We start from the raw sequence: 15,580 nt of genomic DNA, 5'->3' as shown, positions 1-15,580 counted from the left end.
CAGCATGGCGAGTCTCTTCATAGTGTGGTTCCCCAGAGAGAACTTCTGCAAGTGTAAAATAGGATGCCATTTAAGACTGTAGCTTCACAGCATTTAAAAACATTTCCAAGTTTGATACCAGAGTCTTTAGTTTTACTAGATGAGTAGTTAGTACAGTATTTGTGAATACAAGAGTTTTACAACACCGAAAGGGAAACGTTGGATGAAAGCTGTTATCCACTTATCCTACTACGTGAGTGTAGTAGTTAAGAAGACTATTCAGTTCAGATCTACATCTACATGCCCATCGCTCGTGCAAACAGGTTCGTAACAAGATATATCCATCGGAATTTTCTTTTTCTAATCCGAAACCAAAAAACGCAACAAAAGAAAGGAAAGTCCTTTTTAATAAGGAAGACCTAAGACCACAGACAGACTCACTGAGATAGTAATAGAGAAAAAAAAGGCGTGCTTCAGTATCCCAACTCCCACCCACCATTATCATCTGAATCTGTCTTACCACCATCAGGGTCCCGTTTTTCTCCACCCAATCGTTATTTTCTAAGCGTGCTTTTTCTCTTTTTAATTAAAAAAAACGTATGACCACTTAAAAAAACAAACATCTCTCGATATATACCCTAAACCTAACCAAAACCATAACCCACCGAAGAGCTGCAAAACAGCAAAACAAAAGGGGCATATCATTTTTTTTTTCACCTCTTCAGCAACCACTTGGGGGAAAAAAAAAGTCCAGATCTTTCAATTGTCAGTTCAGTGAGTCCAGATCTCTTCCATCTTCCCCAACCTTAACCCCAAACCAGACTCATTTAAAGGTACATTACATACATTACTATTGTTTTTTTTTTTTGTTGGGTGCCGCTGATTGATTAATATCCATAGCCATAGCCATAGCCATGTCATGATACCACCACAACATGGTACGATACCATACAATACCATACCCACAGACACTATCTTCGTCGTGTCCATCCTCACCCCATAGCTTAGCTTAGCTGTTTGACCACATCTCCTGCCCTAGATTTTGTTTACTAAAAATAACAAAGAGGGAAACTAACAAGAACCCTTGTTTTGATTGGGCGTTTTTTTGTACAGGGGATGAATCTCCTGGGAGCAGTTTGATTGTGTCTTTAACATGGCTTATGGTTGTCATCTGTAAAGGGTTCGTTTTAGGACCCCACTCTCTCTTTCAAAAACTGTGTATGTCTAGTACGTTTTTTAGGTCATATCATGTTGTAGATGCTGTTGCTCTTATTCTGGGCGTGAATGGGTAATTTTGTGATTTACGATCTTATACTTTAATTTTATTTTACCTGTGTTTGTTAATTATCTACTAGGTTTTTTTAAAATAATTTTTGTTAGGTTTTCAGATTTCAGGGTTTACAAATTTTCACTATTACTGTAATGTAGAGGTGTTATGTGATTTTGCCCCGTTGAAAATGGTGGACGCTATCAATATTTGGCGTGTTTACATTAGGTAACTTGGTAATGACACTTATTCATCGTGTACCAGAAAATGTTGAATTCTTTTTACACATTTAAGATTTCTGGGTCTAGCTTAAGTTTCTGTTTCCAGGATTGTTTGGGTTTAGCTCAAGTTTTGATTTTTATGCTTGTTTGATGACAATGATGCGATTTGTAATTGAGGCTTTAGCTTAAATTTTGATTTTTTATGGATGTTTCATGAAGATGCTGCAATTTGGTCTAGTTATATTGGTTGATAATGTTGGCATCTTACATAATTGGTTTGCTTGTGTTTGCATGTTGGTGTGTTGGTGGGGTGTTAATTTGGAATCATATATATGAACTGGTTTTAATAGCGAATTTGTGTGTTTCGATCATTGAATTTATATCCTCTACCAGGTTTATCATTCTATGCACGTACAAGGAAGTTGGGTATTGCCATATGTGTTTTTTTGCGGCTTTCAAAAGCTAGAAGACTAGGGTATGGAAATCTTGGCGTTATCATGTAATGGAGAATCTAACGGCCCACAGATGAGCACAGGGACAAATTTTATGTGCAATGGAGAATCCACCGAGCATGAAAAACAGGTCCAAGCATCTGATGTTACTAACGAAGTTGATAATATCCTTCAAAATGAAGGAGATAAACCTGGTGAAGATCCAAGGGTTTTAAGTGAAGTACCTAATTCTGAAAGTATTTGTGCTCAAACCTCAAATTGCAAGAATACGGTTGAGGAGAAAGAGTCTCCATGTAGCTTGAATGCCGAAAAGCAAGTCAATGAATCTTGCTCAGTGGTTGATATACCATTTAATGTGGATAAATGCGGAGGTGAGCTTCCAACTAGCACCAAAGATGGAGAATCTCATCTTCAAGAAGACCGGTGGTTAGATCAAAAAGAAACCCCTGCAAAGCAAGTCGGTGAAACTTGCACAGAAGTAGATATACCATTTAATGTGGAAAATATTGGAGGCAAGCTGCCAAGTAGCACCAGAGATGGAGAATCTCAACTTCAAGAAGCCCAGTGGTTAGATCAAGAAGAAACCGTGGCACTGTGGGTGAAGGTATCTTGTAATGTCTACTTTTTTCATTACTAAACTGTTTTTCTTTTTTTTTTTAATCAAATTCTATTGCTTATCTACTATGATAACTGTATTTGGCTCTAAAATGGAAGAAACTGGTGAGGTGTCGAAATGCCCAAACTCAATGCGGGCAGATACAAACGACAGTGTGCCTCTTTTACTGATGTATTTTCTTATTTTCATTTGATTGGCATTTACTGCTGCACCTAGTCATCGGGCAAAGTTTCTTTTTCATGGTTGAGTATTACGCATATATCCCTATCTACCATACAAATTATATATGTTAATCACCCTCTGACGCATCTCTTTTTTCAAATGCAGTGGAGAGGAAAATGGCAAGCAGGCATCCGATGTGCGAGGGCAGACTGTCCGCTTTCAACTTTGAAAGCAAGGCCGACACACGGGAGGAAGCAGTATTTTGTAGTATTTTTTCCCCAAACCAGGAATTATTCCTGGGCTGATACATTACTTGTCCGTCCGATTCATGAGCTCCCGGAGCCTATTGCACATAAAAGTCATTCTAGAGGGATGGCAAAGGTCAAAGATTTAAGCCTTCCACGCCGTTTCATCATCCAAAAGCTGGCTATAAGCATGGTGAATGTCAGTGACCAACTACATAATGAGGTACGGTTGTTGGTGTATGGTTTCAATTCACTACTTCTGCTTGTTTTTATCCATATTATTCTTTCTACTATTGGTCATTTGGTTTCTGCCTGTGTTGAGTAGGCTGTAATTGAGTGTGCTCGCGCGGTGGCAGCCTGGAAGGAATTTGCTTTGGAGGCTTCTGGCTGCAAATCTTACTCAGACCTTGGAAGGATGCTTTTGAAGCTTCAGACCGTAAACTTCTTCCCTTGATGGTAGCTAGAAAATGAGGATATCCCTCTTTGTATCCCCATTTAACTATATAGTTTGATCTACATTTAAGAAGTTCTTCTGTTCTTGCATCTTTGGATTCAGTGAGGTAGAATATTTTGTTAAATGAGAAATGTTCTTTAACTCTCTCTCAGCATTTTCGTTCGATATATTATTCATAGATTGTTATGGTAGAGTAATATGTGTATTCTGCATATCTGAATACTTTGATGCTAATGGAGTACCCCAACACACTGCACATAAAATGAGCACAGATGGATGATAGAACTACAATCTATATCACTCTAGACTTTGTAGTTTGATGTTCTCTTATGTTCACGATGCGATGCTACTATAAATCTAATGCATTTTCTTTCTCTTGCAGATGGTATTGAAGCAATTTATAGATCCTAATTGGCTTCAAAACTCTTTCGACCTCTGGGTAGAACGCTGTTGTAATGCTCAAAGTGCTGAATCTGTTGAAACATTGAAGGAGGTACTTCGTTTACCATAGATGTGAATATATTTCTGGAGTGTGTGAAATTACTATTGGTGGACGCGATATTAAGTAAATACAGGAGGTCTTAGTATTGTACGTTGTGTAAATTAGTATTCAAAATAATAAGCTCATAGTTTGTCACCATTACCTTAATCTGACTAAATTGTGTGGTTTTACAACTGTTATAACTTTCTGTTCAAGCCGTGTTTGCTTCTACTTTTTGTTTGCATCGCTTATCCGCTGTTTTATTGATTAAATCTTTATCCATCCATGACGTAGGAACTAATAAATTCGGTTACATGGGATAAAATTGAAGCACTCTGGAATGCACCCACGCAACCTGAATTGGGCCCTGAATGGAAAACATGGAAGCAGGAAGTTATGAAGTGGTTCTCGCTATCAAACCCTACAGCCAGTGAAAAACGCAAAGAGCAGCCACAGTGTGACAGTCCTATGAGCATGGATCACCAAATTAGCAAGAAAAGACCTAAACTTGAAGTCCGCCGCGCAGAGATTCATGCTTCGCAAATGGAAGCTAGCACTTCACATGACGTCATCCTTCAGAATACCGTTATTGATATAGATTCTGGATATTTTAATAGCGATGTGCTTGGTAATGCTAGCACATTACTATCCGATCGTTCTAGTGACATGATGGTTGCTAAGCCATCTGCACAATCTAATGATCCTCCTACTATTCCCGACGGGTGGGACAAAATGGTTGTTGAAGTGGAAAACTCCGGGTTGGTTAAAACTGCTGAAGTGGCAGAACCCCTGAATATGAATCCTTTAGATCCTGGAAACAAATACCGGCAATGCATGGCTTTTATTGAAGCAAAGGGAAGGCAGTGTGTTAGGTGGGCTAATGAAGATAGTGTCTACTGTTGCGTGCATCTGACTACTCGTTCCATCGGCAAAACTGCAAATGCAGAACAAGCACACCCTAGTGATACTCCAATGTGTGAAGGAACCACCACTCATGGTACAAAATGTAAGCATCGATCTCGATTTGGATCTCCTTTCTGCAAGAAGCATGGGCTCCAGGAGAACCAGCTTTTGACGGATATGGAACACCAGTCAAATTCACCTGAAAATGCACTTAAAAGAAAACACATAGAGATGAGTGTTAGTGGCAAAGAAATGGTTTTGTGGGCAGAAGGCCATAATTCTGTTCCAGAGAATTCAATCTCTTTGATGGAGGGAGAAACTTTCGATGGGAGAACCAACTCAGTAGGAATATCGGGATACCCTCAATGTATTGGATTGTACAACGAACACAGTAATGCTCCCTGTCCTGAACGTGCCAAATTGCACACGCTGTACTGTGAGAAGCATCTTCCAAGCTGGCTTAAACGTGCCAGGAATGGTAAAAGTAGGATTATTTCTAAAGAAATCTTTGCTGATCTTTTAAGGGCTTGTAGCACACAGAATCAGAAATTGCATTTCCATCAAGCATGTGACCTCTTATATGTTTTTGTTAAAACCATTCTTCACCGACGAAACCCGGTTTCCAAGGCGACCCAGCTCCAGTGGATCTTATCTGAAGCTTCTAAAGATATAGGTGTTGGTGAATGGCTAATCAGGTTGGTGTCTCGTGAAAGAGAAAAAATCAATACGTTTTGGCGCTTCGATGTTAACAAAGACAATACAGTTACCTCCTCTGGCTTTGAACCAGCAGCACTTGTTGCAGTGGTTCCCCAGAGCGACATAAACAACAGTCAGAACAGTGTTAAATGCAAGATATGTTCAGAGGCATTTTCCAACGCTCAAGTGCTTGGTACCCACTGGATGGAGAACCATAAAAAGGAAGCTAAATGGCTGTTCAGAGGGTATGTATGTGCAGTTTGCATGAATTCATTTACTAACAAGAAAGTTCTTGAGGCCCATGTTAGGGAACGACATGAAAAACAATCTCTTGAACATTGTATACGGTTCCAATGTACACCTTGTGGGACCCATTTTATGAGTCCACAACAGTTATGGTCACATGTACTGACGCTTCACTGTGATGACTTCAAACTGCCGTCTACCACCGATCAACAACATAACATATCTATAACTCCTCAACAACTTCATCTTGGTAAGGCTGGTAGGTCGGGGAATGAAGTTGCAGGAAAGAGGTTTTCGTGTAAGGTCTGTGGGTTAAAGTTCGATCTTTTACCTGATTTAGGGCGCCACCATCAAGCTGCTCATATGGTTTTGGAGGTCACCAACAATACGTCTTCAAAGAGAGGAACTCATCTTAATCCTTATAAATTAAAATCGGGTAGACCCAACCACACTGGTTTTACCAAAGGTCTTGAAGAGGATTCATATAGGATCAGGAAACCCTTCCAGGCATCAAGCTCTGGTAGTACTGGGGTAAGAGTACAGACTCAGGTAGCTGAAGAAGTGGGTCTGGGTAGGCTAGTTGAATATCAGTGTTCATCTGTTGCAAACAATTTGTTTTCTGAGATACAGAAAACAAAACCTCGTCCAAGTAACCTTGACATTCTTTCCGTTGCTCGAACAACTTGTTGCAAGAGAAACCTCGTAGCAGCGCTCGAAGAGAGGTTTGGTATACTGCCGGAACGTTTATATCTCAAGGCGGCAAAGCTCTGTAGTGAACTGAATATTCAGGTGGAGTGGCACCAAGAAGGATATATCTGCCCTAAAGGATGTATGATGAACACAAAACCTTGTAATTCCTCTCCCTTGTCGCCTCTCTCAAGTGATTTTACGAAAATTCAATTAGTAAAGACAGATGATCCTATTAGTGAAGATGAGTGGGATATGGATGAATGTCATTGCGTACTTGAATCACGGCATATAAAATTGAAACCCATGTCAGTACTCTTGTTTGAAGATGTAAGTTTTGGGCGAGAAACAATTCCAATAAGTTGTGTAGTGGATGAGAATCTTCTTGCGTCCCTCCACAATGCTGCAAGTGAAGTGTCCAATGGAAAAACAATTCGGTCCCCTTCGCCTTGGGAGGGTTTTACCTATGTTAAGGAGCGGTTACTTGATCCGTGCCTTGGTCTCGATACCAAGGTAGTTTTTGCTGTACTTATTTGGTTCAGTTGCTCACCTTGCATAACTTTGTTATAGATTGGTCAATTTGACATGGGGTATTTTTTTCTTCGCAGAGTTCGCAGTTGGGCTGTTCTTGCCCACACTCAACCTGTTCAGCAGATGCCTGTGATCACGTGTACCTCTTTGACAATGACTATGAAGCGGCTGAGGATATTAATGGTCAACCAATGCATGATAGATTTCCATATGATGAAGATGGTCGAATTATTTTAAAGGTAGCTTTATGCCGCTGCTAAAATATTTTCTTTTCTTCGTAGAGTAAATTGCTGAGCTTCACTTGTTTTTGTAAGGGCGAGATTTTGATTTTTCATTAAATTATACAGGAGATATACCCAGTCTATGAGTGCAACTCAATGTGCAGCTGTGACAAGAGTTGCCGGAATAGGATTTTGCAAAATGGGGTGAAAGTCAAATTAGAGGTTTTTAAAACGGAGAAAAAGGTACCACCTCTGGATATCTCGTCATGTCAGTAATTCTGGATAAACCTTTTTACATGTGTTTTTCACAGGGTTGGGCAGTCAGAGCTGGTGAAGCAATTTCACGTGGAACATTTGTGTGTGAGTACATTGGGGAAGTTCTAAATGATCAGGAGGCAACCAAGAGGTCTGAGGGATAATTGAAGCAATTAAAGTTTCTTCTACTTACCTGTAGGTTTTTTTGCTAATCCTGCTTGGACTATTTTGAAATTTTAGGTATGACAAGGAAGGTTGCAGCTATCTGTATCACATTAACTCTCACATCGACAGCATGAGTGAATTAGTTGAAGGAGGAACTGTGTCCCATGTCATTGATGCAACACGATACGGGAATGTTTCTCGGTTCATTAACCATAGGTAAGCAGTATTATTTGGTGAAAGAAACTGTGGAAGTGTACTTTGTTGGTGTCTCTCTCTCTTCATGAATACAGAGTTGCTTTTAAATATTTACTTACCTGATACTTGTTGGTGTCAGTTGCTCGCCCAACCTTTTTACATACCAAGTTCTGGTGGATAATATGGATAGCCAACTTGCACATATTGGATTATATGCGAATCGTGATGTAAGTATTTTGTTTTTCCTACATGGCTGATTTAGCTGCACATTTTCTGTTTGAAATGTGAGCAGTGTGGTAGCTTCTCTCATTTGTTCCTATTTTTGCTGAATAAGACCAGGCAATGTCCTGAGTTTATTTTCCTCACTCTTAAGGTTTCTGAATTATAATGCATGTCTGGTCTCCTAAGAGTGACCGACCTGGTTTTAGAAAAAGTAGACTAGCGAAAGTATTAACTCAGACAATTGATTTTTTGCAGATTGATAAAAATGAAGAGCTAGCTTATGACTACCGTCGTGAGCTACTGCTGGAGGGAAAAGGGCACCCTTGCTATTGCGGTGCTACGAACTGTCGTGGGCGTATATACTGACCAGTTTCTGAAGCCTTGGTCACGTCATTAATTGTATTACTACAGTTGCACAAAATTGTGTAGAACCCAACTCTATATGTATCATTTCAACTCTATTTTCTCTGACTCATAAAATCACAAGTTTTTTCTGTCTTCCTTGACAAATAAGTTAGTCCTCGTTATTAACAACAGTGTCATCGTCCATTCAATACGTTTCCCTTACCATACTTGGGTTTCTTTGGATTGTCAACCCCTACCCACAGTTAAACACCTTTCGCAGTTTATTCGAGTTCTGGTGTTGAATTTCAATTATGTTCTTTTTGTCATTTCATGACAAATCACTAACCTGCTGTTTGGGGGTTATGTTTAATACTAAAATCGCCAAATCCATGAGAGTTCGGCTGCAGCTGGCTTGGCTTTATATCTTTTTTTTTTTTTGAAAAAAACTTGGCTTTATATCTGTTAAGAGCTTAACATTAATTAATCAAGAATATATTAGCCATAATTAAAAATTGATTTATGAGGGGTATTGGATATTATTTCTTACTAATCCTATTTTGTTTTATCATGTAGCCCAAATCAGTTTCAGTTTTGATCAGTCTCAAGTTGGGAAGGAGAAAAAAAACATGTGAAAAAATAAAAAAATATCAGTTGAGATCTATGTGGTCAATTTCGGGCATCTCGGCGGAAATTCCGCCGATTTTTTCTTTTTCGGCTCATAGTTTAGCGAAACACGAAATTTCGGAGAGACGGAAAGTGACCGGAAATTTCGGGCATATCGGCCGAAATTCCACCGATTTTTCCCTACCGAGATAGGGTATTTAAGTAAATTTAACCTAAAAATTATATAACCCTTATCGCAATCACTCTTCTTCTTCACTTCGTTTGCTTCTTCAGTCTCAGACTCTCTCTCACTGTATCACATAATCGAAGCAAGGTATGTAAATCGAAGCAAGATTACGATTTGTGGTGTTAATAGAAGCTAGATTTGTATATTTTGAGAACTTTTCTATGCTTTTGTGGTGTTAATATGAGATTAGGTTTTTGAATTTCAACTGAAGTCTTCCTTGTTTAATTACTGAATTTGTTTTTCATGGGTTCTTGTTGATTGGTCATGGGTTCTTGTTGATTTGCTGGTGAGGTCATTAAAGATTGAGTCCAAGTGTCTGATGCATGTTAGGGTTATAGTAATTGAAGGTGTAACTATTATTGATCTCTTTAGTAACGAAGAATTGGGTGTTCGATTTCCTCAGGTGGCAGTATTAAATGTTGTTTAAGCTCAAGAAGTGTTCAATTTTGCTTTGGGTGGCTCAAGTAATAGTCTTCTTTCAGCTTGATTCAAATTCGAGGTAGGCATCCATTCTATGCTGCTCTGAAGTAAGAATGTTGTTGAGGTGATGTTTGTGTCATTATCTGATATCAATTTATAGACCATGTTTTTAAGTAGAGTTTTATTAGCCAGTGGTAATTTCGTGCTAATAATAGGCTTTATTAACTAGTGGTGTATAAATAAAAAGGCTCCCAATTGTAAGTTTGTAACCAAGTTCAGTTGCTCTTAAGTTCAGTTTTATTTTAGCCAAGTTCAGTTGCTCTTAAGTTCAATTGTAACCAGGTTCGGTTTGCTCCCAATTGTAACCAAACTCAGTTGGGTAATAGAGTTTCCTTATTGTTGTCTTTGAGTTTTCTCTAATCTTTCATTGATGGAAGAACTGTTCTCATAATTTAAATTTGACATTAATTCAGGTTGTGATTATGGATTCTTCTAGTCAGACTCAAACTAGAGATCCAACATGGAAATGGGCTATATGCAAAGATCCCGCATTTCCGAGGAAACTAAGTTGTACGCTTCGTGACAAAGAAGTGCGTGGTGGTGGAATTACTAGGCTTAAGCAGCATATCACACAAGTCAAAGGGAATGCTTCATCATGTATGAAAGCAACAGTTGAAATAATAAATGAAACTATACAAAATGATAGTATAAATAAGTTAAAGAAAGCTCACATGGATAATGTTGATGCTATGTATCGTCGCACACAATCTGATGACAAGTCTGATGTTGATACTGATGATGAGGACCATGAGGTGATGTTTGTGTCATTATCTGATATCAATTTATAGACTATACATCGATGTTCATAAGTAGAGCTTTATTAGGCAGTGGTAATAATTTTGTGCTAATAATTGGTTGTATTAGCCAGTGGTGTACCAAGTTCAGTTGGCTCCCAATTAGGCAGTGGTAATAATTTTGGAATTAACGCTTCATCCCCATGAAATTGAACCTGGCAACAAACACTTCTTATTATAAAAGTTGGAACCGAAATCACACCGAAATTTGAAAACGGAATCTCCCCGAGACAACGTTGTACCAGTGTCTCGCTCGGGACCGAGATAAACCAGAATCCGAGATTAACTACCTTGAGATGATGCAACATTTCTCTCTGCTCCTCTTTTGTTTTTTTTTTGCTCCGAATCACCTGGATCTTGGTTTACCAATGAACATTGGTGAAAAGAAGCTAGACACAATGAAGAAAGAAATCTCTGTATGCTTGATCCTATATTGTGTCCCATATATCTAGTAGTACCAAGAATTTTAAAAGCTTTTAGCAAGTCATTATTTTTTTTTTCTTCCTGCTCGGTATAGAACTTGGTGCTGACGATTTTCTGATCAGTGTACCGAACTTGGTGCTGACGATTTTATGATCAGTAAAGAACTTGGTGCTGGCGAGTTTTGAAACTCAGGTCACTGATATATCACCCAGTGACTTTACCACCGGCAGCAATCATTGTAGTGACACCGGCAGCAAGTCATTACTCTTTATCAACTCAACACCATATAGCAAGTTGGGAATCCAAGAGTGATTTGTTTCTAAGCCTGGAAAAGAAATATACACATCTATATATAAGCACATAGACCCAGTATCAGGCATGTACAGAATATGTAGCCGAACGTAAAACGCCCAAAAAACAAAAAGAATCGGAACAAATTAAGGTACATCTCAGATGAGCAACATGGATGATGTTCATTTGTTCAACCTTTCATGATTCTACTAAGTATAATATCCCGCCATTCTTAGGTTAGAGCTGTACACTTCTGTAGTAGTATTGTGGGGCTGAAGTCGGAGATTTATATCAAAATTCAACTTTTGTCAATCACCTCCGCTGGCAAGTTGAGATCGAAGAGCACATTTCCAAGGGCTTCCCTTTTAGCGCGCTTCCGAGAAGGGCATCCACTCTCAAAATTCAGGGAGCTAGATGACGACCGACCGACTTCCACTGTCCCTCCTACTGATATATTTGCATGTGAGAGTAGCTTTTGGAAGGACATGTTGGTCTTACTTATTCAAATCTACTTCCAGTTATATAACTATAAACAAACTAAATGAAGACTACTTATGGAGAAAACTAAAAACAAACTACTGAGTTGGTTTACCCAAGAAAGGTTATATACCGGTTGCACTTATGCTGGAATTGGTCTGCAAATAGCTAATAGAATTATTCCCCTTGGTTGCCCGCACAAGAAGTTCTGATGCCCTCTCAACGCCCTTTGATTTGTATGCTGCAATATTGTGGGTTGCCACTTTAAGCGAACCCAGTAAATCATTCTCGATGCATTCATACCTGCATATATTAATATAGATTGAGGATTGTGCGCTTATTGAATAGTGAGCCTAACATCTAAATTCTGTGTGCTTCTACGAGAGGCTTACTCACATTGACTTGCAGAGTCTATCAGTGATCACTGACAGATTGATAAGTTGCATCCTTGACTGCTTGAGATTATCATCTTCTAACCCGTCATACTTCTCCTCTAAAGCCTTGGAGAGTTTCTCAACATTTTCTTCAAGCTGCTGCTGTTGGTCCTCAAATAGGTTTTGCTTTATCTCCCTTTCCACAGGAGTCATTTCGTCGCCGAAGAGATCCTCCCCAAACATGTAAAATGCAAATGGATACGAATATGAGAGTACTCGTCTCGACCTGAAGAGTCTGTTAAGGCCATTAGTTAACCAGCTAAAATCCTTGAGCTCAGACTCCTTGCCTTCCAACATATATATCTGAGACTCTATTGTTTCCTTAAGTTTTGATTCAAGCTTAAAAGAATCTGTGTGAGCTTTGTAACGGTTGTGGTAGTGCATATAACGGTTCAGATCCCTTTTTGCACGCTCAGCTTGCTTCTCTTGATCTTCCTTAAAGCGACCACAGCTGTGACCAGCAATGCTAGTCCAAGTGTGCTCTCTACCAGTAGCACCGCCACACAACCAACTGCATAACGAACAACAAAATAACTGTCAAAAAAAGAGAAAAGGAAGCACCCAATGGAAGTTCAAAAATCAAAAAAGATGCAAAGCAAGTATGCATGAAGGTTATATCAAGCATGGAAAGAAGTTTGACAGGTAGCCATGTTTAGTTATTAGAATATGAATCACGTACTTGCCAAATTACAGCAAAGAAGGAAAAAAGTGATCACCAGTATAAAATATACAGCCGAAAATGAATATATTTTTTTTCACCGGCCAATCATACCGGAAATGGTTCCAGAAACAAATGATGATTATGGCGAAACAAAATGCTGCTCTTAAAGTTTCAGACTAAGCAAAGCATATGTTGGGTACAGTACAAGATCAAGCACGAAGCATGTAATCATCTATGAGAATGTTATCCTACAAAAGGACATTTATACTGTAAAACTTCCACAAGAGAAACAGAGAGATAAGAAATCTCACCAAAATGATTGCCCGCATATACAGCTGACAAGGTTACAGCCTCCATTTTTTTCAACACTTTTATAGCACTTTGGGCAAGACTTTGTGTTGACTGTAATCCAGTTAACTGTCTCTGATTCATCCCGACATTTCTTAACCCAAAGCTCCCACATCAAGCACGAGCAAGGAGAGTGTGCTTCTGATGAACAACTGAAACAGAATTGTACCCCACATGTGCATTCAACCTCACAGAGTTTCTCGTCCTCAACCCGTATTGCATTTCCACAATGAGGAACACTGGGGCACCATTTGACCCTCTGATTGTCTTCGATGTAAGACTCCAAAAGAAAGCGTTCAAAGCGTTCTGCTAGGTCCGGATCCCTCGCACTGACTAGATTCCGAACAATGGCTTCATCACAAATTGCAGTGCACTTGTATGCCATGCATGTAATGCGTCTGCTTTTCCCTTCATTGATTTTAACAACAAAATGCTCCGTCCAACCTAGGAAAGGATACACAAAAAAGAACCCACTAAATATCAAAGATCAAGCGTGAACTTGTGTGGCAAATGAACTGTCCTAAATGGATGAATGGGCTTGTTTCCAGAATACAGCAAAATATAAACTCCATAATTCTGCATTTAGATTCTAGCTTTCTTATTGTAAGGCCAAACAAAATGAAAAGAAAAGGAAAGACCTTGATTTAAATATTCAGCTATTAAGGCAGGAAAAGAAGTGCAGAGTGCTTACAGTTGTTACAAAAGCAGTGACCACAATCCATTGTTGTTGCTTTGTGTTCGGGTATGTCCTCCATGCAAACCTCACATGTCATAGCAGCTGGTGCATGTTTAATCTTACAACTCTTCTCAGTGACACCAGCTTCTCCAAACAATTTATCTTTGCCTTTCTCCACAAACACTGCAAACACCTTCTCAACATCCCAACGGTGATAAATAAGCAAAGTACGTGCATGCTGTTCACTTAAATTAAGCATTTCCATCACCCTCCGTAAATCTTCTCTCTGTGCAAACAAACACCCATACTTCCTTTAAACTCTAAGAACTTTCTAGTTAAGTAAAGAAACACCAAGAAAAGGCTCAAAGGTTTTACCTGCGCTACCAAAAGCGACTCTCTTGTAATCACCTGCAGTATTTCACATAGCATCAGTAACACAAAGCAAATAACCACAAGTAGATAAGACTCAACATTACACAATAAGTGCAAAGTTGAATTGTAAGCCATATAGCTGCTAAAGTGGACCCTAATAAAGATGCTATAATCGAAAGATTAGAAACCAAAACAATCAATTCCAAACGGATTCGCATTGTTAAAATCAAAAAGTGAGAATTTTAAGTTCTAACTAAAGAAGAAACGTCTTTGTACTAACAACAAAATCCCCAAATCAAAGCATCATTCTCCTATGATCACCAGTATCAAATCAAAGGCCATACAAGCTAAACATAATCCAAAATCAAACAGATACCAAATATGAATTCAACTCAATTTCATATAAACCGTACAATAGTTTCTTTAATTGCAAAACCTAAAATCATACGAGAAACCTCAACAAAATCAAAATCGAATTTTTTTAATTCCGTATTCTACAAACCTTAGTAGACGATGCACCCGACGTCCATTGTAAATCATTATCATCATCTTCAGCGTCATCGTTATCAAGTCCATCAGCAGAATCACAATCAGAAATATAATAATCTTCTTCGTTATCACTATACAAGAAATCCCCCATTGAATCACAACTTTCAAAACAAAATCAAGGCGATCGCCGGGAAGATTTTAACGATTTCAAGCGATCCCGGCGATCAAGTTTTTCATTAAATAAAACGAAATAACAAGTCTTTTGAACTAGACTTGGTGTTTTTCCTGTTAGAGCGAAACCTCCAAGCAAACAAAAGAGCCTAGAAAGAAAGTAAGTGAGAAGACGAGAGGGATTTTAATTAAAGAAAAATACTAGTAAAAGGTTGAAGAAGGAAAATATAAGAAGATTTTGGTGCTGGTGATAATACGAAACTCATTAGATTCGGAATATTAAACTTCCTTCGACCCTAGTTTTTTTCTCCCTTTCTCTCAGGATAAAGGCATCCAACTATATCCTACTGTGTGCACTGTTGTGCCTATGTCCACAAGAATGCGTATAAAATTGTACCAAGCCTATTAAGAGGATGCCCATGGAATTGTACCAAGACTTGAGACGTTGACCGTGCAACTTGTGATACGCAACCGTGCAGGTGAGATTCAAATCAGATGGCAGATATTATTACCTAATCGCGTCCACAGTGCTCATGGTAAATATGGTATACATACCATATTGGTGTATCGTCAGCATGTTTGGATAGCATTTCGAAAATTGTTTTGACTTCTGGGAGTAAAAATGTCAGAAGTTAATTTGGGTACACACTCTCAACTTTCTCTCTCTAACTTTCTATCCGCTTCTTATGGAGTAAATTTCAGAATACCTGGGTCTTTTTCTGTTTAATCCCAGAAATAAGCAACCTGGATCTCTAATCTTAAATTGAAAGA

The 15,580-nt window shown here is 38.8% G+C and overlaps 2 protein-coding genes across 9 annotated transcripts; one reads left to right on the top strand and one right to left on the bottom strand.

The window, feature by feature from the left end:
- Positions 1 to 650: 650 nt before the first annotated feature.
- On the top strand, positions 651 to 8,552 carry LOC113330334 (histone-lysine N-methyltransferase SUVR5-like). Of its 5 annotated transcripts, XM_026577148.1 has the most exons (13): positions 651 to 812; positions 1,093 to 1,159; positions 1,861 to 2,523; positions 2,863 to 3,165; positions 3,268 to 3,378; positions 3,779 to 3,889; positions 4,172 to 6,922; positions 7,018 to 7,179; positions 7,288 to 7,404; positions 7,473 to 7,567; positions 7,657 to 7,797; positions 7,916 to 8,003; positions 8,254 to 8,552. In XM_026577148.1, the coding sequence occupies exons 3-13, from the start codon at positions 1,945 to 1,947 to the stop codon at positions 8,362 to 8,364; spliced, it is 4,569 nt and encodes a 1,522-aa protein (XP_026432933.1). In that variant the 5' UTR covers positions 651 to 812; positions 1,093 to 1,159; positions 1,861 to 1,944; the 3' UTR covers positions 8,365 to 8,552. The 5 variants fall into 5 exon arrangements, with proteins under 5 accessions (XP_026432933.1, XP_026432935.1, XP_026432932.1 ...); XM_026577150.1 differs by lacking the exon at positions 1,093 to 1,159; XM_026577147.1 differs by lacking the exon at positions 651 to 812 and having other exon boundaries at positions 939 to 1,267.
- Positions 8,553 to 10,431: 1,879 nt separating this feature from the next.
- Positions 10,432 to 15,150, bottom strand: LOC113330562 (probable E3 ubiquitin-protein ligase ARI2). Of its 4 annotated transcripts, none has more exons than XM_026577362.1 (7): positions 14,652 to 14,789; positions 14,153 to 14,185; positions 13,793 to 14,063; positions 13,065 to 13,545; positions 12,055 to 12,603; positions 11,792 to 11,961; positions 10,432 to 11,215 (listed from the first exon to the last, which is right to left on the bottom strand). In XM_026577362.1, the coding sequence occupies exons 1-7, from the start codon at positions 14,787 to 14,789 to the stop codon at positions 11,124 to 11,126; spliced, it is 1,734 nt and encodes a 577-aa protein (XP_026433147.1). In that variant the 3' UTR covers positions 10,432 to 11,123. The 4 variants fall into 4 exon arrangements, with proteins under 4 accessions (XP_026433147.1, XP_026433148.1, XP_026433145.1 ...); XM_026577363.1 differs by lacking the exon at positions 10,432 to 11,215 and adding an exon at positions 11,217 to 11,674 and having other exon boundaries at positions 11,859 to 11,961; positions 14,652 to 15,150; XM_026577360.1 differs by lacking the exon at positions 10,432 to 11,215 and adding an exon at positions 11,217 to 11,628 and having other exon boundaries at positions 14,652 to 15,146.
- Positions 15,151 to 15,580: the final 430 nt, after the last annotated feature.

The sequence above is a fragment of the Papaver somniferum genome, unplaced genomic scaffold, assembly GCF_003573695.1.
Source record: "Papaver somniferum cultivar HN1 unplaced genomic scaffold, ASM357369v1 unplaced-scaffold_118, whole genome shotgun sequence".
Classification (NCBI taxonomy): Eukaryota; Viridiplantae; Streptophyta; class Magnoliopsida; order Ranunculales; family Papaveraceae; genus Papaver; species Papaver somniferum.
This window is presented reverse-complemented; position numbering and strand designations above follow the sequence as displayed.

What these genes read in the sequence shown, in the direction of transcription:
- LOC113330334 (XM_026577150.1), top strand. Translation starts at nt 1,945, where the DNA reads ATGGAAATCTTGGCGTTATCATGTAATGGAGAATCTAACGGCCCACAG. An exon ending in GTGACCAACTACATAATGAG is followed by an intron (nt 3,166 to 3,267) that starts GTACGGTTGTTG and finishes TGTGTTGAGTAG; the next exon opens with GCTGTAATTGAGTGTGCTCG. An exon ending in GATCAGGAGGCAACCAAGAG is followed by an intron (nt 7,568 to 7,656) that starts GTCTGAGGGATA and finishes TTGAAATTTTAG; the next exon opens with GTATGACAAGGAAGGTTGCA.
- LOC113330562 (XM_026577360.1), bottom strand. Translation starts at nt 14,789, where the DNA reads ATGGGGGATTTCTTGTATAGTGATAACGAAGAAGATTATTATATTTCT. An exon ending in AGTCGCTTTTGGTAGCGCAG is followed by an intron (nt 14,064 to 14,152) that starts GTAAAACCTTTG and finishes TTGTTTGCACAG; the next exon opens with AGAGAAGATTTACGGAGGGT. An exon ending in TTCCAGCATAAGTGCAACCG is followed by an intron (nt 11,629 to 11,791) that starts GTATATAACCTT and finishes CAAATATATCAG; the next exon opens with TAGGAGGGACAGTGGAAGTC.